At 34.1% G+C, this 27,715-nt stretch overlaps 2 protein-coding genes across 2 annotated transcripts; one reads left to right on the top strand and one right to left on the bottom strand.

Annotated features, from left to right (window-relative positions):
• The first annotated feature begins 450 nt into the window (after positions 1-450).
• Positions 451-7,242, top strand: LOC149794479 (trophoblast glycoprotein-like). The gene is made up of 4 exons (XM_089966576.1): positions 451-526; positions 3,772-4,715; positions 5,967-6,172; positions 6,557-7,242. The coding sequence occupies exons 2-4, from the start codon at positions 3,790-3,792 to the stop codon at positions 6,631-6,633; spliced, it is 1,209 nt and encodes a 402-aa protein (XP_089822702.1). The 5' UTR covers positions 451-526; positions 3,772-3,789; the 3' UTR covers positions 6,634-7,242.
• A 12,616-nt stretch (positions 7,243-19,858) lies between these two features.
• Positions 19,859-21,462, bottom strand: LOC149794478 (uncharacterized). The gene is made up of 3 exons (XM_089966575.1): positions 21,279-21,462; positions 20,945-21,020; positions 19,859-20,239 (listed from the first exon to the last, which is right to left on the bottom strand). Exons 1-3 carry the CDS (start codon positions 21,289-21,291, stop codon positions 19,975-19,977), a joined length of 354 nt encoding a protein of 117 aa, XP_089822701.1. The 5' UTR covers positions 21,292-21,462; the 3' UTR covers positions 19,859-19,974.
• Between the last annotated feature and the right edge of the window lie 6,253 nt (positions 21,463-27,715).

Raw genomic sequence — 27,715 nt, 5'->3', positions numbered from 1 at the left:
ATTTATCAAAACATCCAAACTGCCAACCAACGGTACATACGTACATACATCCGGTGCACATACATGCATAAATACTTACATACATATGTTTTACCCACTTTTATTTATTCATTGCGTTCGCTGTTAAACTTCCAGTATTATCAATCAATGGCCCTCCTTTGTCTTTGTAGCAGTCATGGGTTGTGATGGAGGTTGTGCAGTTGTGGTTGGTGTCGAACTTCTAAATAAAGTTACAAAAACCTAAGCAAAATATTTTAGAATATGATATTAACATCACAATTGGAGAAATAAAATGTGTGAGTGTGTCTGAAATTGATTGTGTGTGTAGGTGTGTAGGTGAATTTTCTACCTAGAAAGAAAAGAATAAAATAAGAAGATGTATTAGTTACCCATCCCAGTTTAACCATGTATACTTCTTATCTGTTCAAATTTCGTGACCTAAGTGGCCACGACTGACACAACTGCACCTTGCAAGATATGCTAACACAGTTATAAACGGGTAGAAAGGATTTTTGACACAGTAAAGGTGAGTGGAATTTTATCTTTGGTGAACTTTGATGACTAACATTGTTAATTATTGTATTCATAGCTTTTTATCCCAATACTTGTGTTTTAAAAAACGAGGTTAGGAGGTTTGTATTATTCCATTCTGCCCATCCCCGTTCGTATTGATGTCGGTAACTGGATTTCCTTGGCAGTTAACTTCACCGTGTGGTTGAGTTGAAGTCCATGAAGTTTAAAGTAATGTGCAGTGACATTTTGCAATACTGTTTGACAAATATTCAGTTATATGGGGAGATATATATTATTTGTAATGAATACTGGGTAACCATTTGCACTAATGTGTGTTAAGTTGGTTCTCTTGTCTAAAGCCTAAGACAGGTTTTGAAAGGTTAGCTATAAGGGCACTTTCATTATAAGTATTAAACGGTAAATACAATAATGCAGTTTCAGATGTTCCTGCGCCCTATGTTTCTATTAAACGAAGTCACTTTTTCCAAACAATTTTCACACATGTTATCTGACAATCTGCAGATTAAGTGGAAAAATAGCATGTAAAAATGGAATGTGAACAAATAAGCATATGCTGCACTCCTCGTTCCATCTCCAGCAGTATCAACTTTATAACTTCAGTCCGAGTGATTAATCACAACGCAAAAATAAAAAAAAAATAAAAAAAAAAAGAAAGGGCTTCAAAACGTAGTTATTAGTGTCACATGGTTACGGTCGCGAATACACGTCATAAATATTGTTTCCTTCTTCAGATTTTCAGTACAAATGAGTGCTTGTTCAGCGGGGAATGTCGGTAATTTTGTATATGCCTTCAAGTACATCCATAACGTGTGTTTATTTTGTTTCTGTGATTACACCGCTATTTTTGTCTATGATTGTAGATTATTATTTTAAGATAATTATCACTTGTAAGTCGACCCGTTTACTTTGATCTTTTTTCGGGACCTTGGTTTTCCCCTTGTAAAGTCTTGTCTACCTGGTGTTTTTTATGTTCGTTACTAATGACCAGACCTATGTTTCAAACTTAGATTTATCTGAAAATGAACTTTTGGTCCTGCTGGTCTTCTTATTGTGCCCATGGTTTTATGTAAGGCTTGTTTACATCAGAATTATTTATTCTTATGCTAACATGTGCCTAGTGGGATAAGTCTTTTAGTTATGTTTAGTCATTATTCGACAGGACTTAGTCATTATTTGAGATTTAGTCATTATTCGAGAGGATCTAGTCATTATCCGAGAGGATTTAGTCATTATTCGAGAGGATTTAGTCATTATTCGAGAGGATTTATTTATTTCAAATCTTAATAGAACTTACAAAGTGTTCATTGAGTAGAGTTCTCAATCAATAATTTGAAATTATTTTCTGATTTCAATCAAGGATATTATGGATTATATCGTTTTGATACATCAATATTGTTAGCACATCATCATATTTTAGAATATTGGCCCATCAATACATTAAAGATAGAAATTCATTCGGAACACTACTGGAATTCGTTTGGAACACTCAGCGTGATTTTAATTGTGATATAACGTTTAGGATCATGTGGGATATGATTCATAGTGCTGTATGTTCCTTTTAAATTTTAACGTTGCATTATATGGACATGTCTTCACTAATCGTGATGGTTTTCGCTTTTTGCGTTACTTAGTTTATGACTATACAGTCGTTGTGGTTTATTTTAATTTGGTGAATGGTGAACAATGGCTTTCGTGCGGAGTCGCAGTGGTAAAAAAGGGACATTTCCAGCGGAAGCATGACAATACTGCACCTCTGGGTCTCTTTCTATGACAATCTATCTTGGGGTAAAACTGACGTAATCAGTGTGAGTGATTCTTTCCACAAGAGTTAGTCTTGGGGGAAATTTGGCATTATTACCGGGTGCCTCTCCTTCTATAGCAGTCAGTTTTGGGGAAATCTGATGCTATCACTGGGGCTGCCTCTTTCTGTAACAATCAGTCATGGGGAAAATCTAATGTTATCTCTGGGAACGTTTCGTTCTATAACAGTCAGACGTGAGGAAAATCTAGCGTTCTCACTTGGTTTGTCTCTTTCTATAACAGTCAGTCTTGGGATAAATTTGGTGTTATCACTGGGGGTGTATCTTTCTGTAACACCCAGTCTTGGGGCAAATATGGCTTTCTCACTGGGAGTGTATTTTTCTATAACACACAGTCTTGGGTGACATATGGCGTTATCACTGAGTGTCTCTTTCTATAACAATCAGTCTTGGAAGAAATCTGGCATTATCACTGGGGGTGTATCATTCTGTAACACCCAGTCTTGGGGCAAATATGGCTTTCTCACTGTGAGTGTATTTTTCTATAACGTTTCTAAATGATACGTACTATGTTTCGCTAGAGAATTATAATGCAATTTATTTTAAAATATTTCAAATATTTATTGCACACACAATTTCAATAACACCTATTTAGCTTGAAATGCATTCTAATATAGATACATTATACAAAGAGTATAAGTTTCAACACAATGCATTGAAAACACTTTCATTCAATAAGTTCAATAATTATTTTCGTTTGTTCTGTCAGTTGTTTTGAGTGTTAATGTCAGTGTAATGGCCATTGAATGTGGTAAGTGTAAATCCTCTTTGAGAGTATCTAATGTAAATATGAAATGATTTTAAGAACAAAATCAAGCTGCGCCTTTCTAATGGATTTCGTCAAGTGCGCAGGCTAGAGTAATTGTAGTGTTTCTTTCTAATTATTTGGAATATCCCAACTTTGAATGTTATTAAGTGGCCTCTAGGGCTCAAGTTCCAGCACTAAAATCAAACATCCATATTTTTAAAACATTTACAGCACAAAACTCGGGTTTAAATCAAAATCCGTATATTTTATTGCCACCTATCAATTTTATTGCATTAATGTAAGAGTTCTGGAACTTCAGATTTTTCATATGTTTGGTTCCCTAGTATTGTATGTACAAATATCATGCCAACTAATATATTTTGAGTAAGATCTTCAGTTTTTATTACAGAATATTGGACCTTGCCATTGTCCAATTACATATCAATACACAGGATGTATATGGTGAACATCACATGTAAGGAAGCCCTAAGAACCACAAAATCATACTGTTATATTTTAATTCCGTTAAAACCAAGTAAGCTATTAAAAACAACACCGCGTGAAACCTGCAAAGTGCATTTTCATATCTAAATTTTCGATATATTCGATTTCGTTTTAAAGGTAGTTTGCAACACACAGATTTCTTATTACCGTTTCTTTATTATTCAGGTATACAGGCACCTGACGATGCAGCATCAGATGTGGTTATCCTTTTTAACGTGCGCATTCCATATTCTGCCGACAGTGTCTGATATATCAAAATGTAAATATCAGCAGTCGACATTTAACTGCTCTGGAGTTGGTCTTCAGAGTATTCCAGACGGGAAAGACTTGCCTCCAGGACTCAAAATATTGGATCTTTCCAACAACAATATTACACGCATACCATTCCTGAACTTTAGTGAATCTGTATCATCGTCATTGATTCAAATGTTTCTGAATCACAACCAAATAAATAGTATTCAAAATTTTTCATTTATAAAATTGACAAATTTGGAAACACTGGACCTGTCTTATAACTCTCTTTCCGGATTGGATCTGGATAATAAGATTTTCACAAACATGTCCTCTCTCCAGGACCTTATCCTAGATCAAAATCCTTTGCAAATTGTCAGACGGATGACCTTCAATGAGCTTGAGATCCCTGCCTTAAGACGCCTCAGTTTAGCTCACTGTGAGGTGGTAGATTTGGAAAGTTTCGCCATCGGCTTTAATACCTTAAATGTACTAAGTCTCAGCGGGAACCGACTGAATTCTACATCCATTAAGGATCTACCCATAATCGTAGTTGCGGATATGTATACACTTGATTTAAGCCATAACGAAATTACAAAACTGGACGCCTTCAACTTTCCAAGTGTCAACGGCCTGAGGAATCTTATTCTAGACCACAATCATATAACCAGTCTGAGTCTGATATATGTCTCATTTTATCAGATACAGACAATCTCTTTACGGTATAACAATGTCCGGACACTGGACAACACCAGTTTACCCTGGCATCTGACCACTCTACGAGATATAGACTTCAGAGATAATCCAGCAGTGTGTGATTGTAACATGTCTTGGTTACTGAATGACCCCAAAGTAAAGACAAAGACGATACGAATCGTGTGAGTTAATCGATAATTTTATTGTGAAGAAATAATACATTATTCTCTATTTTAGGCGGTTGGGAGATAAGGTACATATCAGCTCTGAATTCACATTTATGTGAAGGGTTTTTTTTCCCCGTCAATTTTATTAATCGGATTTTCCAAGATTGTTGTAATACATGTCGCTGCTTTTTAATGGCGACTAGATGTTAAATGCTAAAAATGCAGCCCGAGAGATTTCTTTGGCAGGTGTGTGTTTTGGATATTAAAGGCACTCGTCCCTAACGATTAACTATCAGGAGGATTTCATTCAAAGCGTGATTGGTTTTAGGAGAGTGTAGCATCCACATGCGACGTTTATGATATGTATTTGCAGTATGTAATAATTACAGGAGAAACTTACAAACTACTTGGCAGATAAGTAAATGGACAAAAATACGTGTTTGCAAATCATTCTTAAAAGTCGGATTCTCAAATACTTTGATGCATATTGGCGATCTGAAACTGACCAAAAGATAAATGTTTAGTAAATGGATGAAAAATATTCACAAGTTCTTGAGTTGAGACTATAAATAAATTATTATAAACAGTCTTGTCGAATTCTCTCTCTCTCTCTCTCTCTCTCTCTCTTAAAATGTTGTTATTTCCAAAATCTTAACTCCGATTATCAGTTTAAATACAAGTACATATGTGCTTTTGCTCTTCCAGTTATACCTGCATTCTAACTGTTTCTAATCTACATATCTACTTATGTGTTATATATATAGATATATAGATAGATATTAGGTCAGATTATTTTTCGGCATATGGTTGTGATACAAAGGAAACAAACATTTCAAAAATACAACACGATTTACTTAAAATTTACCATATTTTATTTGATTGTTTTACTCATGTTTGATATTACATTTGGATCACAGCTCAAATTTTCCAAGGCAATTTCAGTTTTCTCGGGCAAGCTAACTTTACAAAAATGTTGATATCTCTGATATCTATTGCAATGTATATTCAATTTGCATTGTTTGTTAGTATTTTGTATTTATTCTATTATTTCATTATATGATATTGATAAGGTTACATTGAATGTTGGACTTGACCTTGTCCAAAATCAAGTTCATTTCATTTTTACCTGGCCTGAATTATTGAATTTAGTATATTGAGTATGTATGTATGTATGTATGTATGCATGCATACAACAGAGATTCAGAAAGAGACTGAGACAGAGAACGGTATATTCATACGAGGTATGCAACTGTTTGTTTTCTTCAGATGTGATTCTCCTCCAGTTCTGAATGGTAGAAATCTGTTTGACCTGAAAGTTAGTGATCTTAATTGCACAGATCCTCGTGACAACCACAACCATCCCGACAACCAGAATCTAATTCCCATCGTCATAGGAGTTGTACTTGCGAGCGGTGTGCTTTTGGTGGTAGCTGGGGTGTTAACGTACATCATAAGGAAACGTCGACAAAGAGGTGAGACGGTAATCTTTTTAATATTATTTATGGCTTAGGTGTAATGCAGACTTGAGAGAATGAATTGCTGTTTTTACGTTTGGTTGACTGACCTTATCAAAATGTATTTACCAAGAAGTCTTGTGAAATATGACTTGAGTGTAATGATTATGCGGCATTCTGAGTTTAGTTTCACACTGTGTCTTCAAAATAGGATTCAAGTTGACGTTGTTTTTTCTTTCAAACTTTAATAGAGATGATTTGTGAACAGGTTCTGAATATCAATATTTTCCACATTCTGGTTGATCCCCTACAGTAAACAAACACAAAATAAAATAAAAATACGGACATAAATCTATAAGATTTTGACTAATTTATATTGTGCTTATTTTCTTTCTTTTTCAGAAAATAGCAAGTCACCCAGTATGAAGTCGTATGGGTCTCTTGCGATAAATCCTTCAAATTATCCTTCAAAATCATAAAATTAGAAGACAATTACATTTTTTTCTCAGCGGTGAGAGTCGGGCTAAAGCCACTGATTGTTTTTTTTATAGTCTGTTTCTTTGTGTTTTTAAAGCGTTTCAGTTTTTTTTTTTTAAAAAGCGTGTCACTTTTCTTCGATGATTCAACGGTAGCTATTGAAACCAACGTAATACATCATACTATTTTTCTTCACCATCTTTTACTTTCTAATTTTCTTGAATATTGGCACGGTTAAATTGCACATAAATCGCTCTCATGTTTCATAAACTACATAACAGTGTGCAGATTTATAGTAACATTAGATTTTGCACTTCACCGATTTTATTTATGATTTCTTTCTAATTATTAAAACCAATATTTGAAATTAAAATGTAATATATAGTTTGTTTTTATGCTGGGATTGTCATTGCTTTTTACGATATATAATATGATGTGCGGTGTACTTGTGTCCAAATATTGTAACATAATTTTCTGACTTTTTTATTACAACATGGTATCATCGCTACATATACTTGTCGTATAAAGGATGCATCCAATGAAACCAGCTTGACCAAACACGTCCAAATAAGAACACCTGTTCATGCGGGACAGCTTTTCGGAACATATTTTATTTAATTGAATTGCATATTTCACTTTTATGTACTGGATTACCTCACATAAAAGAACATGTTCTCATAAGTGAATACAATTTCCACGTAATTAGATGACTCGTTACTTTATTCTAATAACATCTCTAAAGAAAATAATGATTACACATAATACATTTAGATTAATGTTGTCTTAGGCGGTTCTGAGGGTTTTTCACTCTGAATAGAAATGATGGCCGTTTTGAGAAGATAGTACTCTGAGAGCCAACTGGAATTTAATGCCAGAAATGACTACAGGATTAACAGTGTTTTACCACTGGATGGGTCCATACAGGAATTTATATAAGAAAGGGTTAACATTTGGGAGCATAGGCGGTACGAAGCTGAGGGAAGCTAACATGGTGATGCCAAATGAGGAGTTCGACCATGCCTGTCAACATATTCCATCACGCTTGATTGGCATCCCAACTTAAATATACATGTTTGTCCTTGCTCATTAAAAACAGAATCGCAGACAAAATTGGTACTATCATTTTTTTAAATGAAAAAGAGGTACGGTAACATTTATAAAATGTGCTTCATTCCATAAGGGGGCAATAACTTATAATACAAAACAAATACTTAAGAATGGCAAACTAATTTTTTTAAAGACAAATATTAAAACTGATTTGCAACTAACTCTTAAATATCTAAATGGATGACAGCTAATACAACAACAACAACAACAACAAATTAATGACGGACTAACCATTGCGTGAGATTTAAAAAATTAGGACGTAGCTCAAATTATAACTAAAGACAAGAAAACTGTTAATAAATAAAAAATTAAAGACATCATGATTTTTAATGAAAATATTGTTATATATCCCAAACATGTCTGTAGCAATAACATTCACATAAAACGAAACATTTTTAGCCAATTAACCAAAATCTCAAAAAAATCAAGAAAATGTGTAAATAATTAAAGAATCGAAGAACCACTCTATTGTGCATGCTGCAAATACAAACAACTTCACCTTACACAAGAGTAGTGTATGGGCCCCATACACTACTCACAAATCACTCTCTCAGAAGCAATGAATATATGTGGAGTGCCCCCATAACATTGGATGTTTAAAATTTGCATTAGTTGTTATCTTCATTTTAATACGTTTCATCTCCCCTTTATATGCACACATTTGTGTTTTAATACCAGGCATCTTCTGTGTATATTTAGCACGAACGATTGCATTTTCTCTCATTATTGGTAAGATATATTTTCCCATCATTATTTTGTTTTTGAATGACGAGATATTTGCGCTTTTTTTAATATTTTAGTAAGATTTATCTCCCTTTGGCTCATGGTAAGAGTAAATCGCCTTTAATTTTTATGATTATCTTCATAGTTCAGTCCCCGGTTTTTTTTTTTGTTACAAAAGTTACCTCTTCCATCCTTTTGTAAGCATGCACAAACCATTTCGTTTAAGGTTGTACGTGGACGAGACGTGATAGAAGATCTCAACTAGGCGTCATGGGATACTTTTTTGACGTGACCTTTTACGTTTCACAATGAATTCCCGCAGGCATGAGAGTATCATCCAATGCTAATGCTTTCGTCATTTTTAATCTTATCTTCACGCGCCCATACTGTCGTTTCTTCAAACTGACCGGATAGTGGAGTTTTCCCTCCACCATAGCATCATTTTCCGACCGATCCCCATCTCCATCACCTCCCCAATATGGTCCCCTCTAATTTGTAATGGCACTGATTTTAATTTCTCTTCATAATATGCCAACGAATATCTTTTTGCAAATTAATGGTATCTCTGAAATCACATCATCATTTTTTTCAGTAATCCATCTTGCTAATATTTCAAGAGAAATGGAATCCTATTGCAGTCCTTTCCATCACCGATTATGAATCAAAAACCACCTGAGTACAGAGTTTTAGGCATATATGTTACATTAGAATGTGTGGCTTATTATACAACTTCGTACGCTTTCTTCATCATACGGCATCATTTGACGTCAGGCCGGCCCATTCAGAGTTGGGGTTAGTCGTATCTTTTTCACGAATTTGTCCAAGTCATAAACAATTATGCTTTCTTTATGAATAACCATTGACGAAAGTTAAAGAACAAATATCTACCTCAGTTTTGGTTTGTGTATTTCAACGTTTCTAGACTTAAGCTGGGACAATAAATCGAGCACATATCCAAAGTGTTTGAACAATGGCTATTTGCTGGTTTCTTTTTTCTTCTTTTTGAGTTTTTTTTTTTTTTATGGGGATATACATCTCCAGAAGAATATAATCTGCAATCTATTTATCGTGATAGATACTTTGTTTTGTTATTTTATAAATGATCATCGAATAAAGTTCAGTACAAATCTCTACCTCACTTGACATAATAGAGATTCGGAAAATTAAAAGTTTTCTTCTGAGTATATTTCAACGCGGCTTGAATTCAGTTGGAACAATGAACAAGGCAGCTATCCAAAATGTATTAACAATGGATATTTGTTGTTTTGCATTTTTATCAAAGGGATTTTAATCGGACCATATCTTACATGGTTGGATCAAAACGTTAGCAATTTGGAAAAAAAATATTGTATGCGCTGAAATTATCTATACGTGCGTGAAGAAGTTTAGGAAGCATATATAAAAACAAGATAGGTCTGTAATAGTAATATGAGTCAGAGCTACGGGGTGGGGTTGGATGGGGATATATGGGGATGGGGAAGGAAGATTGCGAAGGCATTTAGTTTGGTTATGTTGTTGTCGTTTGGGGGTTAAAGCCATTTTTCAGGACATGATATACATGGTGGTCAGTATATATTGTGGAGGAAGAACCCTGAAAAATCCATGGAAAAACCACTGACCAACGGGAAGCAACTACAAGCTTTCTTACATGTTCACGCTGGCCGATACTGAGACTGGAACCCTCAGGAACAAACGCGAGTTGTCTGTGATCTGTGAAGGTGAGTGATGTTGACTACTCTGCTATACATAGCTCCATTGCATTATTGTGACGAGTGTTAAGAAACAGATCACATATCCAGTCATGTTGTACATCAGATTCACGGTTTTCATGATCATGCATTCATTATATCATAAGCTTAACCACGCCATCAAAAATGCGAACGAACGACTTGTGATCAGTCGCTTGTCTCCAAATTCGCCCGGATTTTTTCCTAATGAGTAATAACTTATATACAGTGTTTATCTAGACTCATACTGTGTTTATCTAGATTCACAGCGTTTATCTAGACTCATGCAGTGTTTATCTAGACTCATACAGTGTATATCTAGACTCACAGTGTTTATCTAGACTCATGCAGTGTTTATCTAGACTCATGCAGTGGTTATCTACACTCACCCTGTTTATAATTACTCGCAGTGCTTATCTACACTCATACAGTGTTTATCTAGACTTATGCAGTGTTTACCTAGACTCATACAGCATTATCCCGACTCATACAGTGTTCATTGCGACTCATACGGCATTTATTCAGACTCATACAGTGTTTACCCAGACTCATACAAGGTTTGTCTAGACTCACACAGTTTTTACCCAGACTCACACAGTGTGTATCCAGACTCACACAGTGTTTACCCAGACTCACTCAGTTTTTATCCAGACTCATGCAGTGTTTACCCAGATTCATACAATGTTTGTCCAGACTCACACAGTTTACCCCGACTCATACAGTGTTTAACCAGACTCATATGGTATTTAACTAGACTCATACAGTGTTTATCCAGGCTCACACAATGTTTAACAAAACCCATAAAGTGATTAATTAGACTCATACCGTGTTTTATCCAGACTCTTGGAGTGTTTATGCTGCAAATAAACAATATAAATAAAAAAACATATAAGGAATTATTATTATTATTATTATTATTATTATTATTATTATTATTATTTATGCCGGTGATGATCACGACGACAAGGGCAACGAAGATAGTAATGGAGACTCACAAAGACGATAATGATGACAATAATACTTCATAATACCTTTAATTAATTAATGATTTTTTTACTTACATACCTAAAATATATAGATCAACACTGGAGCAGACACTTCTATATTATATCTACATGCTACTTATTTTGTGTAATTACTCTGCTGAAAAATGAACACATTTCCGAAGTAAAAACTTTAAAAGTTTAATCTTTAAGCTTTAGAGAACGAAAAAGTTATACTCGCGACTTAAGTACAACGAAGTAGCTAAAAATGCATACGTTATTGAGTAAATGCATGTCCATTTACTAGGTATGATATCTTCATTTGACTTTGACGCTCCCACAAGGGGCTCATCCTTGAGATTTGTTTGATTTATTTGTACACTTTTTTAAAAATAATAAATTAAAATGATCTAACTTGAATCATTTATAATGTGTTTTAATGATATTTAGATTATATCGTATTTATATAATGTACTGATGGTCTACTTTGGTTTTAATCAAGCATCTATGGGGGGGGGGGGGCTCCTCTAGGGTGAGGTGGACTGAAAATGCATATACGTGAGCTGTCAGCAGATTAATACAAAATGTAAACTTAAATTTAACATTTTTCATCGGTTTATTCTTGCCTTAATAGCATTTTGGTTAGCCACATCTGTTTTCTAATTCAAATAGTATATTGCCTATACAGAATAACTACATATGTAAAGGACATTGTTATCACATTCGTATAGTACATTATTATCACACTAGTAAAGTACATTGTTATCACATTAGTAAAGTACATTGTTATCGCATTAGTATAGTACATTGTTATCACATTAGTATAGTACATTGTTATCACATTCGTATAGTACATTGTTATCACATTCGTATAGTACATTGTTATCACATTCGTATAGTACATTGTTATCACATTAGTATAGTACATTGTTATCACATTCGTATAGTACATTGTTATCACCATGCTTGGAAAACTTGAGCCTCTGGTGTAAATGGGTACACGACAGATAAACTTGCAAGGTACCGATTAAACACCGCTCGTATAATGTCCTTGCACAAACCTAATACTTTAATGTAACCTTCTGCTAAAGGTAGACTATGATGGCACTGGGCCCAGCTGCCGCCATATTGTTTTCGGACGATATATATGCACACAAACAAAGTTGTTTTTATTTGCACTTACCTCACAATGTAATGTTTTGATATAATCACCTTAAATGTATGAGTGTGTACAGTAATAATTTTGTACATTTTTTTTTGGGGGGGGTCATCCTTTTGTATTGTTTTTAAATCGACGTTGAGTAAAACTCTTGTATGTACACATTTAAGGAATATATATATATATATATATATATATATATATATATATATATATATATATATATATATATATATATATATATATATATATGTATTTGTATTTATCCCAATGAATGTGTTGAAAACAATAATATTCATTTACATCTATTTTGTTTCCCTTTCAGTTGCTTTTTGTGTGTAAAATATGTATCATTTGATGGGTGGCTCTCATCATTAGGGACAGTAGTTTTTGTACTGCTGTTTCCATCAATACATGCTCACAACTATATTTCCCGACAGAATTTAATTTTATGTTTCTTTTAATTAAGGAAATATATTGTGCACGTAGCATAAATATAATAATCATAATTGGTCTTTTAAACGAACAACTCTAATGAACATTATGTATTTCAATATGTTCTATTTTGCTGTTCAAAATTATGCTTTGTTTGTCAAACTTACATTGAAATAAAGATAAATTTTCTCTCCTAATTTTTTACCTTTGTTACCGATTTTCACATTGGAATCAGAAAAGGTAATACAATCACTAACAAGCAAACAAACAAACAAAAACAAACATTTATACACTTCTTGCTGAAATATATGGAATATATATGCAACATTTCTAGATTCTACATGCATAACATCGCATCAATTCAGCAGAGTTTAATTTTATGCACTAAGCAAAATACAGGAAACAGTCACGTTATAAATACATCACTCTCTATTTAATTGTTAACACGTAAATCACATATAAGAATACTACACTGACATTAGTTAATTGGGAGCAGAATATATTTTCTTTAACACTATCTTGAGATTCCATGATTTTTTTCGAATTCCAAACACCATATAAACTCGAACAGTAAATCTGCTAGTATAATGCAGATAGGGCTGCTTATGACGTCATTCAGGAAATATCTATCTGAATGGTCCTTGTTTAGCTCCCGTTGGCCCACCCTTGCGTAATTTTGTGTGTTCCGTTGTAAATCTTCAGCAGCGTGATTACTCGTTATGATGATATATACATCAATCAAATATTTTATTATTATGTATGTTTAATGGTGATTAGTTGGACAGTTGGTAGCATGTCACGGTACTTTTCAGAACACCAATCACTGTTTAGTATGCAATCTTTAGGTTCCAATCACTGTTTAGTATGCAATCTTTAATTTCCAAAGATGCCATAAATGCAGCAATTTGGTTATATTGATGCAGTGTACGTTGTATACGAATATTAATGACCACTTCATATATCTCTGGACTCGAAACTAATTTAACTGTTGGTGAGCCGGATTTCGAAGTATTTCGAGACGAGTTTACAAGCAAGAACACAGACCTATTACCCTTTCTGAGCTAAAACGGTTCTCTGTCGTTCTGAATTACATTTCTCAAGCTTCTCTGTCTACAACAGAGAATGCTTAATACAATAATGTGCCTATATTGCAATGGTGTGTCAGGACAAGGAATACTTACAGCAATATTGTACTTGTGTTACAAGTCTCTGTCCAGACAGGGAATGCTTATAGCAATATTGTACCTGTGTTACAAATCTCGATCCGGACAATGAATATGTATAGCAATATTTTACCTACATTATAACGCTCTGTCCGAACAGGGAATAATTAGAGACATACTGGACCTACATTACAATGCTCTGTCAGGACAAGAAATACTTACAGCAATATCGTGCCTGTGTTACAAGTCTCTGTACGGACAGGGAATGCTTCAGCAATATTGTACCTGAATTTCAACTGTGTCAAATGTTATTCAGCACCTCACATATTCAATTTGTCCGGACAGGGTCTTCCGTACCACACACCGTTCAATATACCGAGGATACTAACTAGTTTTCTCAACCAAATATAGACAGTAAACCATTTTTATGCGAAGCGATCGACAGTTCATTTCTACCCGTTATTATGTTGACTAAGTGGTCCTTCGGATTCCAAGGTATTTTAAAGAATCGACTGAATAGAAATATAAAGTTTTGCGGTGGCATCATCATAGAACAGTTATGTAACTATCACGTATTATTTTTTAACAATTACTCAACAGAAATGGAAAGTTCTCCGAATGACTTCATCATGAGACATATGTATAGCTTTCACAAATGACTCTATCTCTTCATTGTACAAACGCTTCTAGTGACCATTGTGGTACAGTATCCACACGAACTATAATGATAGGAATATAGGGCCGCCAGAGACCATTGCTGTACATATGAACGGACATATGAATATTCTCCTTTGTTCTTTACTTACGGAGATATGTAAGACATATGAAGGCATATTTACTCATCAATATGTAGATTTTATTAAACACAGTTCCATCGGTAGTATGTCTGAATCTATGTAATCTTTATTCTTTTATGAAATTGTCTCATCTATAGCAATCGTACACCCATTGTCTAGTCATCATCTTCAGCTCGTCAGAACTGGCTCCACCATATCGACTGTGATTTAAAATCGTTAATTGGATAACGTCGCAAGGATACTGGCTAGATTGCTAGATCATGATTGTCGCCCATATTTTTGCATCTGAATTGGATTTTGTTAGCGTGTTCATGTTCGATGGCAGAATAACGCAAGACAACGATGACTCATCGATCAGCGGTAACTGAGTTTCGGTAAACTTTTCTCATTCGCTCTGTTTGTACACTCCTTTTCTAGTCATCATCTTCTAATTGTCACGGTTAGAGTACCAAATCAACTGGTGATATAAAATCGATCTTTGGATTCCGTCGCAATGGGTACTGACTAGAATATTCCATGATGAACAAGCCTAACCGCTATGTATTTTTCCATGCTCTTGGGTATTACACTTATTGGCGCCTTTCGTGCTGCTGAGATGTCTTGCATTACCAAGTGTCCATCAGACTCAGGCAGGTTATGAACTACCAAAGAGATTTTTCTTTTTTTCTTTGTAAATGCGCAAAAATAGATTATATGCACCTTGTACTGCTTTTTATGAATGGCAGTTATGTGACAGTAATCGTGCACATTTCGTTGCTGAAGCTAAAAACGCGATCACAGATTCAGCAATGAGTGTCCGCGAATTAGTCACAAATGTTATCGCTAATCATAGTCAAATCAGACCGGGACAAGAGTTGTCGAATCCGTTTTATATTAACCTCAAGCGATTTAAGAAACACCTCAACGATGTCCTAACCATGATACAACATTGACAGCTCACTTTGCCTATTGCATCTTACTACAGTGTAACAAAACCGGCTACTTGCGTTGTATTTGACTGAACATCATAAGCGCCCACTTTAACGTATAGGCATTCGAAGTCTGCATAAATGATATACGTAATTTCATTTTCCGTTGCTCAGCTACAAATTTCAGAATGTTATTTTTTTACCAGATTATAATATGATAGTACGCTGCGGTTTACCTCTGAATCCGCCGCAGTCATCTTTTGTTTCGATAATATTCCCAAACAGATCTATAAGACCAGCAAAGCTGATTACACTAGTCTACATTACTACAATACAACGTTTAATTCGTGGTCGAGCACCGAGACCAACACGTTACTCAAACTGATGCGATTACAATATTCGTAGTGGCAAATTTCGCGGCTTAGTTCATATTTTGGTGATTACATCAATGTGTCATTGGACTTCTTATATATATATATATATATATATATATATATATATATATATATATATATATATATATATATATATATATATATATATATATATAAAAGCGAGATGTTTATCTAATTGGACTAAATAAGGCATCATGTTGAGTAAGTTCTTAATTTCTGGTAATCGAAAATAATGTATGAGGGTATTATAAATTAACACTGAATAATCAGTAACAAGTAAATCAATAAACTTATTCATACCACATGCATTAAAAATAACATGGTTTTTAAAGTGTTGGTATAAAGCAATTAGATATACCAATAATATTTGTATATCAAATTGTGATCCACCCATGGCGGAACAATACGCATACATAAACATTCTTGAAACTGTGTGCTGTTTGGTCTATTTCTATAGATCAACGATGAATTTCCACTCATTGCTCATTAGTGACGTTTGTAATAAACGATAAAAAGTAATAATAATACCCATTTTCTAAATGAATTTAACATGGTACACAATTATTCGCAATCCTTTCTTGGTCCGTTTGCCCCTCCCCTGTCATGCACAAGGGGGAAAATATGCAAAAATCTTGAGTGAGGGAGACAAAGAAATTGGGCTGGATAAAAAAAAAATTAAAACTGAAATTGCACCAAGTAACCTACAATATCATTTTTCACAACGGTATTTTTACACTTCACTTGGAACCTTTATAAAGTGTTTATATAATCAATGGTACAAAGTTGCAATTGCCGGTATACACTGTAAGGTACATGTATATATATATATATATATATATATATATATATATATATATATATATATATATATATATATATATATATATATATATATTTCTTAAGTCGATGTTCGCCCAGATGAGGTCGAATGCTCTGGAAATGAGTACTGCACCAACCTGTATAATTCCATTTGTAGTATCAAATTCAATAGTTCTAAACATTTTGGATTCTTTGTATGGCTCACATAAGGATTTTGCCTCCCTGGACCTAGACTGTGGTTCGTAAAATCTTTTCCACTGCTTGCTGAGTGTGGATGCCTTTGTTATCTTAATTCTGAAAGTATCAATATAACAATTGTTATATTCCCTGTCAATAATGAGGTATTCACTCTCTTCCTCACTAGCCGTCAAGAACTTACTTAAAATATTCTCTCACAATATTAAAAATGACTTTTTACGTCGTTTTATTTTCCTTGACAGGTTTTCGTTGCTTTTATTCCAAGATATTTTCTGAATCAAATACGTTATCAGTGGGCCCCGGAAATGTATTTTAACATCATGTTCTGAACATCTTTGACAAATCTGTATCAAGCATTTAAATGAGATAGCCATTTAGTCTTGTATGTAACGTTAGATATACTCCATTGTATTGGTAATATTATGAAAGCTTTAGACATGCCAATACATCCTTTCCAAATAATAAACAAATTAATATGTAAACATTTTGGCCCATAGACATGTATATATATATATATATATATATATATATATATATATATATATATATATATATATATATATATATATATATATATATATATATATATATATTGGGGTAATAGTTTAATATGAAAGGAAACATCTAATCGGTTACGCTTTGTACAACAGTAATCAATCAGTATTGCTAATTAAAAGCACACTGTCATCTTTTAGCAGTTACACCGTCAACCTACGTGTGTGATTCATATTAATTGCTGCGGTTTGCATCTGTAACCCCAGAGGAGCACCTAGCGTGCCTAACTACTGACTAGAAGGCTCATAACATGTTTCAAACCAAGGTGCTTCTCGCATAATTGTCCATACCCCGTACATATAATTAACAACGATCATGCATCCTACAAATAAACTTTCATTTTGATGTACAACCAACCCTTAAGCAGCGGCTCATCCTCAATTACGAAAGAAAATATTAAATTTCAATAATTCAATCATGCATTATCGTAATCAGAAATATAAGACGAGAACTTATTATCGCACCTAGAAAACTTGTCAACTAAATGAAAGAGGTTCATACTTCATGGTAAAGGACTTTGCGAAAAATACGTCAAGATAAAAAATGTGCCATTTGGAATTAATATTCAATTACTCATTACATTTATCTGCATACATTATAATGTGCAATCGTAAAAAAATAATCTAGTTCCCTCAAATATCGATAACCCATCCACGAAGAAATTATTTGAGTAGTTTCCATGTTTATAATTAATTACTTCCTGACTATGTCGAAGTAGGAACTTACTGGATCTTTTGTCCGTCTAACTCTCTTGGCACAAACATTCCTATAATTAGCAAATCCGAATAGAAAAACTTAGAAATTTTCTCAGTTGTTATTGTCTATGTCACTTACAGATTATAAATTATATTCACAACAAAGTGTATATGCAAGGATTCTATATATATATATATATATATATATATATATATATATATATATATATATATATATATATATATATGTATATATATATTACCTAGGTGTTGCCTGACACTTAAGTATACGATAGAAGTCAGCACGTACAAATAATCCGGATCATTAAAATCAATATTTTACTATCTCTGTCTCCCTCTTTGTCTATGTCTGTATATATATATATATATATATATATATATATATATATATATATATATATATATATATATATATATATATATGGCGTTTTCTATCCTCGATAAGGATGCTCCTCATGTAGGTACATTATACTTTTATAACGCAAGTCAAAACGTACAATTTACCTAAGTGATGAGAACATATAAAGAGAAAGCGAATGCGCAAGCTACATATAGTACAGCATGAATATAGTCATTACATCTCGTGCAATGAATACAGAGAGAGAGAGAGAGAGAGAGGAGAAATGTCGACTGCACGGACGCCAAATATGTGTATTTTATGTGCTTTGGTACAATGTACATACATCTATAAATGGAACTTTTTTGCCGATCGAGGCTCCAACAAATAAAAACAAAATAAAATCTATCCTTCCTTTATTCCTGCAAAACTGTAAGCATTGTTGCTTACTGTTTTATGGATTGCCAGCAACATCAGTTGTTTATAACATACCCACTAACCTTTTACTCGGTGAATATATTTGTGCCTGCTCCCAATGTGTATATAATATTACAGACCAACATAAGCAATGTTACCGATATCAGGCCCCCAAAGGCCCCTTATTTGCAAATTCGAGTCTTTGTTTCATTGACACATACGAACTTAAACTGAGTGTAGATACTGAATCCAAATGGAACACATCATACAGTCATAGTTACTTCAGCACCACTTTATTCGTGCTGACAAACGCACCGTTAATCAACCTTGCAGTTGAGGTTAATTCATGGCAAAGCTGCTCCATGTATGGGAATAACCGAAGTGATGGAACGATACTGAGAAACATTATATGATCATGTGATATTTCAGTAATGAAAAACATTTGTTAAAATTTTCAAATATGCAACTAGTTAAATATATTATTAGTTGAAAGGTGCCAAGAATTTTAGTTAAAAAGTGTAAAGAATACCTCTTGACCATCTGACCCCTTTCTAGGGACATGTCTGGAAATGCTACATTCCAAACAAGAGGCGAACTGGATCGAGAGTTTGTAGAATATGTAATGAAGAAAACGTGTGACCAAAGTGTCATACTTCTTGACCAGATGGTTAAAGTAACAAACCACACACGCAACAGTAGCATGAAGATTTGCACGTTACCTTAGGTCGTTAAGAGAAAGAAAATATACAAAACAATCTTTATTATGCTTCTTTATTTGCGGCAATAAATTAAAGCATTGTAAGTGCAAATGGCATTCCAGCAAACTGAACAAGCTGTACATTTCCGATCTCAAAGGAAGAAAGCAGCGGCTTCTTAAGACTGTTTGTATTTCAAGAACATTAAATCAGATGATTGTATTTGACACTATATTCGATCTGCAGAATACTCTTAAGTTATGGACAGAGGGATGGAAAGTACTTTGCATCGTTTCAAAGTACACATTGAAATATTGCTCTTTCCAATTATGTGCATCACTCCAGCCCAGTCTGTGAAATACACTACGAGCACGCAAGTCAAATTCTTGTGACCCACTTCTGCTTGGTTCTCTATATTGAAAAATGCGAAGTCTATGTCGTCTTGAAACACATGGTGAAGACAATCTGTGAAACCTGCATATATTAAAAATAACTTTGTCAATGCATCTATGGCTATATAAATATGCCTGCTTTCATTTTATTGGCTTATCATGCAAAAACGAAATTGGTATCTTACACTGATATGTTTTATCTTCAGAGACAAATGAACACGTTAAAAATCCAAATCACACACACACACACACACGAGCACACACACACACTACTGCAATTCAAGATCTGGGCAGAAAATGGAATGTTAATCGCAATCGTTTCCAGGATTTTCCAATGTTGAATCTTTACAATAAGGTACATTTATATAGCAAATAATGCTATGATGAAGTTACTAAGAAAGTGGACAATTTGTATTGGCGATGACTGAAGTAAATAGTATATAATACATATCTAAATATAACGAACAAAGGAGTAATTTGATAACGAATATTAATTTTGAAAACACAAAAACAAAATGTCTGGTAGTTTTCTTACATCCTCGACCAGCCATTGTTCTTATAGTTAATTTAAATGTTCACGAATGGTATTCCTTTTTAGAAATCGTAATGTATAATGTGTAATCTGCCTACTCGTATAAATACGTGTAAATCTCATAATGACTTGAAATATTCATGAAATGCAAAAGACTGACCTGTATTTATGATTGAAATGCGACAAGCGTTAAACATATCAGATTGTATTTAACGTCAGAAATAAGTACATTACAAAATGTAGTATGCATTTTACCTCATATTTATGCCATGAAGTTTTTCTAATTCCTTGTACGTTAAGTTTTTCTCAGCGTAGTGCAAGACAAAATTCACTGAAATCAAAAGAAAGAATATATTCCATGAGAAATTGATATAGTTATTTGTATCATAAATAATCCATCGAATGAACCTCTTATTAAAGTTATCGGAGTGGTAATGTTCAAGAAAATTCGGGAAATTCAGAAATTAGCATTATAACAATAATTAATGGGTCATATATATCGTGGGCAAAACCTAAAAAGTATTATAGACAGAGCGAGCATTCTTTTACTGTTTTATACTTCAAAAAGGTCTATTTATTAAAAACTTACATGACTGCTCCATAAGTATTCTGTCTCCAAAACTGGAGAACAAAAATGCCGACTAGTTTTTGCCTGACTGACAGGAAGACGGGACTTTTTTCCGATATCCTTCAATGAAGTATGAAGCCAAAATTCCAATTACGTACGTTTTTTTCTTTTCCTTGAAAGCCTTCTAATTTTCGGACCTAAAAAATAAAGAAGCATACTGTATATAATACAAGTTGCAGAAAGTTGTTAGTATTCATCGGAGAGTATTGTTCTGTTGGGAGTAAAAGCATTTCAGCAATTTTTATAATTTGTGTAGAAATTGTTCTACCTTTCCAATGACGTAAATAGGGCGTTAATTGTATTCACTGGTAGAACAGATTTATCGCTTCCACACCTTCAAAAATCACAAACTCGTATTCATTTCACAGAATGAAAGCTAAACTATTTCCCATCATCAATGCCAATTATGACGTTAAATACAGTAAAATAAAATGAAAAATCCGTACACAGTATCTATGGATGGATGTACAGTCAGAGAGAGAGAGAGAGAAAGAGAGAGGTGTACTCACATGATTGCTTATAACTGAGAACAGCTTTGTTATAACTGTGATGTAGGTTTTCTCCCGCATTCTTGCTAACATAGAGGCCAGTGTAATTGGGTTCAGACGAACAAATAAATAAGCCGAGAGGTTATCAGAAAGGTGATTTTTTCTTTCAAATTTATTACCTCCTACGGAATGTTAATTGGTTTTACTTGTGAAGTAACAGAGAGTTGTACATGTACACATCCTAGCAAAATGTGTACATGTACAAATCTCTATTACTTTAATATGTTGATCCGTCACGTACACTATTGAGCAAAATGTGTTCATGTACAAAGCTCTCTTTCTTTAATATGTAGATCCGTCACGTATAAAATGTGTACACGTACATGTATATAGACAGGTGTTTTTTTTTCGGGGCGGGGGGGGGGGGAATTTGTTTCCTGTAGCAAACCGTTGCGGTCATGCCATAGAATCGGTTGTTTTCACGTGACGTCACAAAATATGTGTACTTCCATATCCGCCATTTTGATTCTCTAGGCACGCAAACCGGCACCTACCAACATTGTTCATCCCACATAATTATGAAGGCACGTCTCATTTTGTGCGCAAGGTCAATATAACATCACGCATTGTTGTGCATTTTAAATGCACGAGACCAAATGCGTGACTTTTCCCCTTTTTTCTTCAAGTAAAACATTGAAATTTCAGCATCTTTGTTATTCTTTCATAAACAAATAGATCCATCAATAAACAGACATATAAGAAAATGAATACACAAACAAGTAGAAACATGTAATGATTTTCAATTTACATGGCTGAAATCAATCATCTGATTATATTTCAAGTTAAAAAGCCAATTGTTAATATATATTTTCATATTTCTGAAAGTATTTCAAGAATAATCGGTTTTGACATTCGGTACAAAGTTATGTTCTGTTCGGCAAATGTTTCGTTTTAGACGAAACTTCTTTGAACGGTTATCGCTTACATTCAGTATTATCTTACGTCCATCATCTCCACCACAAATACAATATTTGACCGTACATATTAAAACTGGTTTGTCAGCTGTCTTTGGCACATGCACGTTTTGGCAAAAAGTATTTGTACATAAAAGTTCTGGCATAATACATATGCTATGAAATTATATTACTGTAACTGTTATTGTATCCCGAAGATCATTGTCCGGAATGACTTTTTCAAGGTGACAAGCTTAAGGACATCACACAAAATAAGTTTGGTTTTTTTTATATAAAAAAAGACAATATTGTCTGTTTGTATAAAAATAACTGTATTTCTATTTGATAGCAATATGCACGATTGCGGTTTAACTTAGCTCTTCTGTCTTTCGATGTAAGCTAGGCAACTTAGTTTTATTTTTATTTTCGTGCTATGGGGCACATAATTTCAAGTATAATCTATGCATTGTTTCGATTAAGTAAATATCCTAATCGACAATTAAATCAGATTATTATCTTACACTCCTCTTCTGACAATCGTATACTCATTATTCCCACTATGAAAACAAAGTCATATGGACAGCGTTCTTTTGCATACCAGGCCCAGCAACATGGAATGAATTGCCCACTGAACTTAGACACAAAGACACAGTGATCCCATTCAAGAGTGCTCTTAAAACTCGCTTATTTCAACTGCAAGAACAAACTTAAAGACCTAATAATGTTTCCTACCTTAAATATTTTCAGCGTGTTTATTATGTTTTCTAATTTTATAGTATTTGTTTTTGTAATCATATCATTATATATGGGTTTTGTATGTTATAGGTGTTGTCTAATGTTGTAAAACGCTTAGAGCTTCTAAAGATTAGACGCTATACAATGTCCTCATTATTATTATTATTATTATGACTGGTGTTGATAAAGGTTTGTTAGGGACTCAAAATGGCGGCGCAAGGTACGAGCCCGTTGCATTGTGGGTATTTGCGTTCATAATCGTGACGTCTGTGAAAACAACCGAAAACAGAAGTAGAGTTTAGATATAGTTTATAGAAACGATAAAAACAATGTTAAGATGCTTATGTTTTATAAAAGCTATACTCAGTCAAGACAAAGTTCATAATGATTGCTCGTAGTACGACTCTAAATCTATATTTGTACAGTTGGTGTCTTTTGTGAAGTACCCTAGGAAAAAAAAGGTCGGCACTTTAACAATCGAAGTATGTTTTGAAGCAAAATTATTGAAATATTTCTTCTTTTTAGCTTTATCTCCACCTGTAGGCATTAACGTCCCTGCCCCTTATTCCTACACACCCATCACAGCCTCTGTCATCAGGATTTGATGAAAATGTCAGACCATTGTGAAAATGTATGTATCATCCCATATATTACTGAACGAGTTAAAGTCTTTATATGCAATGGTGTTGGAGGAACTGCATGATATTACATACGCACTCACACACTCTGGTTCTGACGAGAATAATTCCATAATACCCACCTTTCTGCTAAAGTCGCGGGGATCATACGTTGGATTATACGCTGAATAGAAAGGATACAACGAAAAGAATAATTTTCTTGGCTGTTACTATCATTGTAGGTGATAATTTTATTGGAAAGTTGTCTTTTTATATACAATGCAGCCCAATTTAATGTGCATTCCTGCTTTACTTTGATTTGATTATTTTTTTTAGTGATGTTTACCCTTTTCCTTTCAAATAGTTTTAATTTAAAAATTAAAAATTAATAATAATAATAATAATAATAATAACAATGACAAAAACGATTATCACTTATCATCTACTTATTTTCGTCTTCTTCTGTCTTCTTCTGTCTACTTATTCTTCTTCTTCTTCTACTTCTTCTTCCTGTTATTATTATTATTCTTTCATGTATTATTGGCAGTGTTGTTGTACCTGTTGTTGCTGCTGTTTTAAGGATTTTGTATAGTCGCGTATTTCTATAATCGGTGGCGCGTCCTATTAATCGTACGTGAGAAATTTAGTATATGTTCCCTGACATGCGAAAGTGAGACCCACGAAAAGCTCGTGCAAATGCATAATCCATGCAAGTATACAGAAAATATGGGAAGTAACACTGCAGTGTAAAATCAAAGTAGTATAGTTCGAAGAATATTAATTACATAGTTTAAACGGGTTTTATAATACTTACTGAGAAACCGCTTCTTGGACCTTAGACTGTGAAGTGCTTGGATATCGTCTTCTTTCTAAACAACGGACATCGTTTTCTTCTGACCCTGATTTTATCACTTGCAGATGTAGGTAGCTTCGTTTTGCCTCAAAAGCAAATTGCGAAGTCGGATCTGTCATTTCTCCGCCATTAAAATACTGTGGGTTTTAGATAATTGAACAAAATTAATTAAAACTTGGGTCTGGAATAATTATACATGTAATAAATGGAAAATATTACAAATGAAAGTCATTAACTAATTGTTCATTCACTATAGTTAAAATTCCTAGGGACAAAAGATACAGATAAATGTTTTGATTTTGAAATATGGTGCACAAGATACAAAGAGTTGAATAACATTCTCCTCCTTTTAAAAGACAAAAATATCACATGAATGTTGCTTTCTTAAATATAAGGTTTTTTAATTCATGAGCCGGTGTTTGGGGGTGAGGGAGGGGTCATGGCCATAGAAGCATCCGTTGTTATGGAGTGTAAGAGATAATGGGGACATTGTAAATTACATTTCCAATCACCATCGTTGTAGCATATGTGTGGAGATGTATTACGCAGAACTGAAACTCCTCTATAAAAAGGTAACAGGTTCTCTTTGTAAATGACTTTAGACAATCGCTAGGAAATAAATTTTTTTGTAGCCCAATCACCAAGACTTACAGCCGAAACAAACCAAAACATTGGCGTGTCTTGAGTACATGCCAATACATGTTTGCATTATAATCCCCTTTTATACCGGTGTTACGAACGTGTTCCATACGCACGCAAATCCTAACTCAAATCATGCCAATAGCTCGATAGTCAAATCACGTTTACTTATTTATGACGAAACCCTATAATGCTGCCTACAAATAGAATGAATTATACTAAATTTACGTCAAATATGAAACTAGACGAGCAGGGTAATCCAATCATACATTATATATAGAATGAACAAAATGCACTACCTACCAAGAGAAACTTTATATAGGGGGAGAACAGGGGAGGAATTAACGTAATAAATATGTGCTTTGCAAAATTAACAAATATAGTAAATAGAATAAAGAAATTAAAAGCGAACCCGACTTCAGCATGAGAATCATTATACATTGGGCTTTACTCTTAAAAATTAGGCTTGAAATATACAAAAATAACACCCTGACAAGGCAGCTGGAAGTGCACAGAAAATTTAGATACATTATAGAATTAATACTGAAATACAGCGAAAAATATAACCTATGGGAAATAGAAGGGAGTAACACATACGAATGGATACGAAAAAGAATAACGAATAATGTGCCTACGAAAGCAGAACAAAGGAACTGGAGAATAATTTGGGCCAGCATGTAGAAATATGGGTAGGAAAAAAAAATCACTGACAATGCAAAGCATGCTTTTGAAATATTTGCATGATGTGTGGCTTAAAGGTGAAACCGCCCCACAACACCACATGATAGGCATAATCCCGAAATGCCCACGTTGCAAAAGCCAATTTTACAAAAACCCATGCTGAGAGAATTAACCTAATGATGTCGATGGATCAAAAAGAAGATATCAGAAAGATAATCTTTTATATTCAGATGGGATTACACAAAATCATTAAAACCTAACAGATTATATAGTAAAACATGTTAAAGTGTGGTCAAGTAGTAAGAATAAAACTATAATCGCACACAAAATGAAACACCTCTCCCGAACCCCTGGGGATGACAACTGTCAGAGATGGGCTCCAGTTCACCGTCCCGCCTTGGGGGAGGTTCCAGCCAGTGCACGGGGTTGATGGTCCTCTTTCACATGTCACAAGTTCCATGGGGCTTTCGGAGGGGAAGGTCTGTTTGATTACCGGTAACTTGCTTTAATGAAAATTAACGTCTAACCTCACAATACAGAAAAAAAGAAACTCGCGAAACTTACATTAAGTGTAACACACCTTTTTGTAGGAACACAAAGTCTGTTTCAAACGGGGACAGGGAACCTGTGCGTCGGAGGAAGAATGAAGCGCAGATACCACAGGGAGGAGATCAAGAAAACTAAACTCTGACGCGCAGCACAAGACAGTCTTACAAACAGACATAAAGGTAACAAAAACACATGCTAACCAAACAGTAAGTTTACCTCAATGATAACAACAGACAAACAAATACTAAATGGGAAAATAATTCATAAGCCCATCTTTTTATTTTCACCTTTTCTTAAGACTTTCGGCCGATTTTCCAGATACTATATTTGTTTATGAAATAAAATTGAGACTGTGCCGAAATGCATAGGGAAGCGTGATACGTAAGAAATAAAGAAAATGTGTCTATATACATGGGATTGGCCTAGTCAGTGGGGTCACTAGGGGGTGAGGGGGTACGGACTGCACCGGGTGACATCATCAGAGGGGGTGACATCAAAATGACTGTCTAAAAAATGTTTGAATTTGTGTGCAGGAAGGAGGTTCATGGGGCTAACACCATGAGTTACCGCACTGGGCGACACCAACCTTACTGACGCCACTGGACCTAGTATCCTCAATTCTAGGTTTTCTTTTCATTTTTTTTTTTCTGACGGAAAATTACATGAGTCTCTCATAACTAAACTCCCCCCCAAAAAAAAATTGTAAAAAGGAAAAGAAAAGAAAGAGACATAAAAGAAAAATAATTCCAGTAAAATATTTTTTGTATATCAATAACAAATAACTCAACCTGGGGAAAATTTTGGAAAAATAGCTGTCCCAACAAAAACATCTATAGTATACACGCACTGTAGCATAATGCACATATCACATATAGGACTGCAG

Source organism: Sinohyriopsis cumingii, chromosome 8 (assembly GCF_028554795.1).
Source record: "Sinohyriopsis cumingii isolate HCF-2022 chromosome 8, ASM2855479v2, whole genome shotgun sequence".
Lineage (NCBI taxonomy): Eukaryota > Metazoa > Mollusca > Bivalvia > Unionida > Unionidae > Sinohyriopsis > Sinohyriopsis cumingii.
This window is presented reverse-complemented; position numbering and strand designations above follow the sequence as displayed.

What these genes read in the sequence shown, in the direction of transcription:
- LOC149794479 (XM_089966576.1), top strand. Translation starts at nt 3,790, where the DNA reads ATGCAGCATCAGATGTGGTTATCCTTTTTAACGTGCGCATTCCATATT. An exon ending in ACAAAGACGATACGAATCGT is followed by an intron (nt 4,716 to 5,966) that starts GTGAGTTAATCG and finishes TGTTTTCTTCAG; the next exon opens with ATGTGATTCTCCTCCAGTTC. An exon ending in AAGGAAACGTCGACAAAGAG is followed by an intron (nt 6,173 to 6,556) that starts GTGAGACGGTAA and finishes TTTCTTTTTCAG; the next exon opens with AAAATAGCAAGTCACCCAGT.
- LOC149794478 (XM_089966575.1), bottom strand. An exon ending in CTTCATGGCATAAATATGAG is followed by an intron (nt 20,240 to 20,944) that starts GTAAAATGCATA and finishes TAATATATGCAG; the next exon opens with GTTTCACAGATTGTCTTCAC.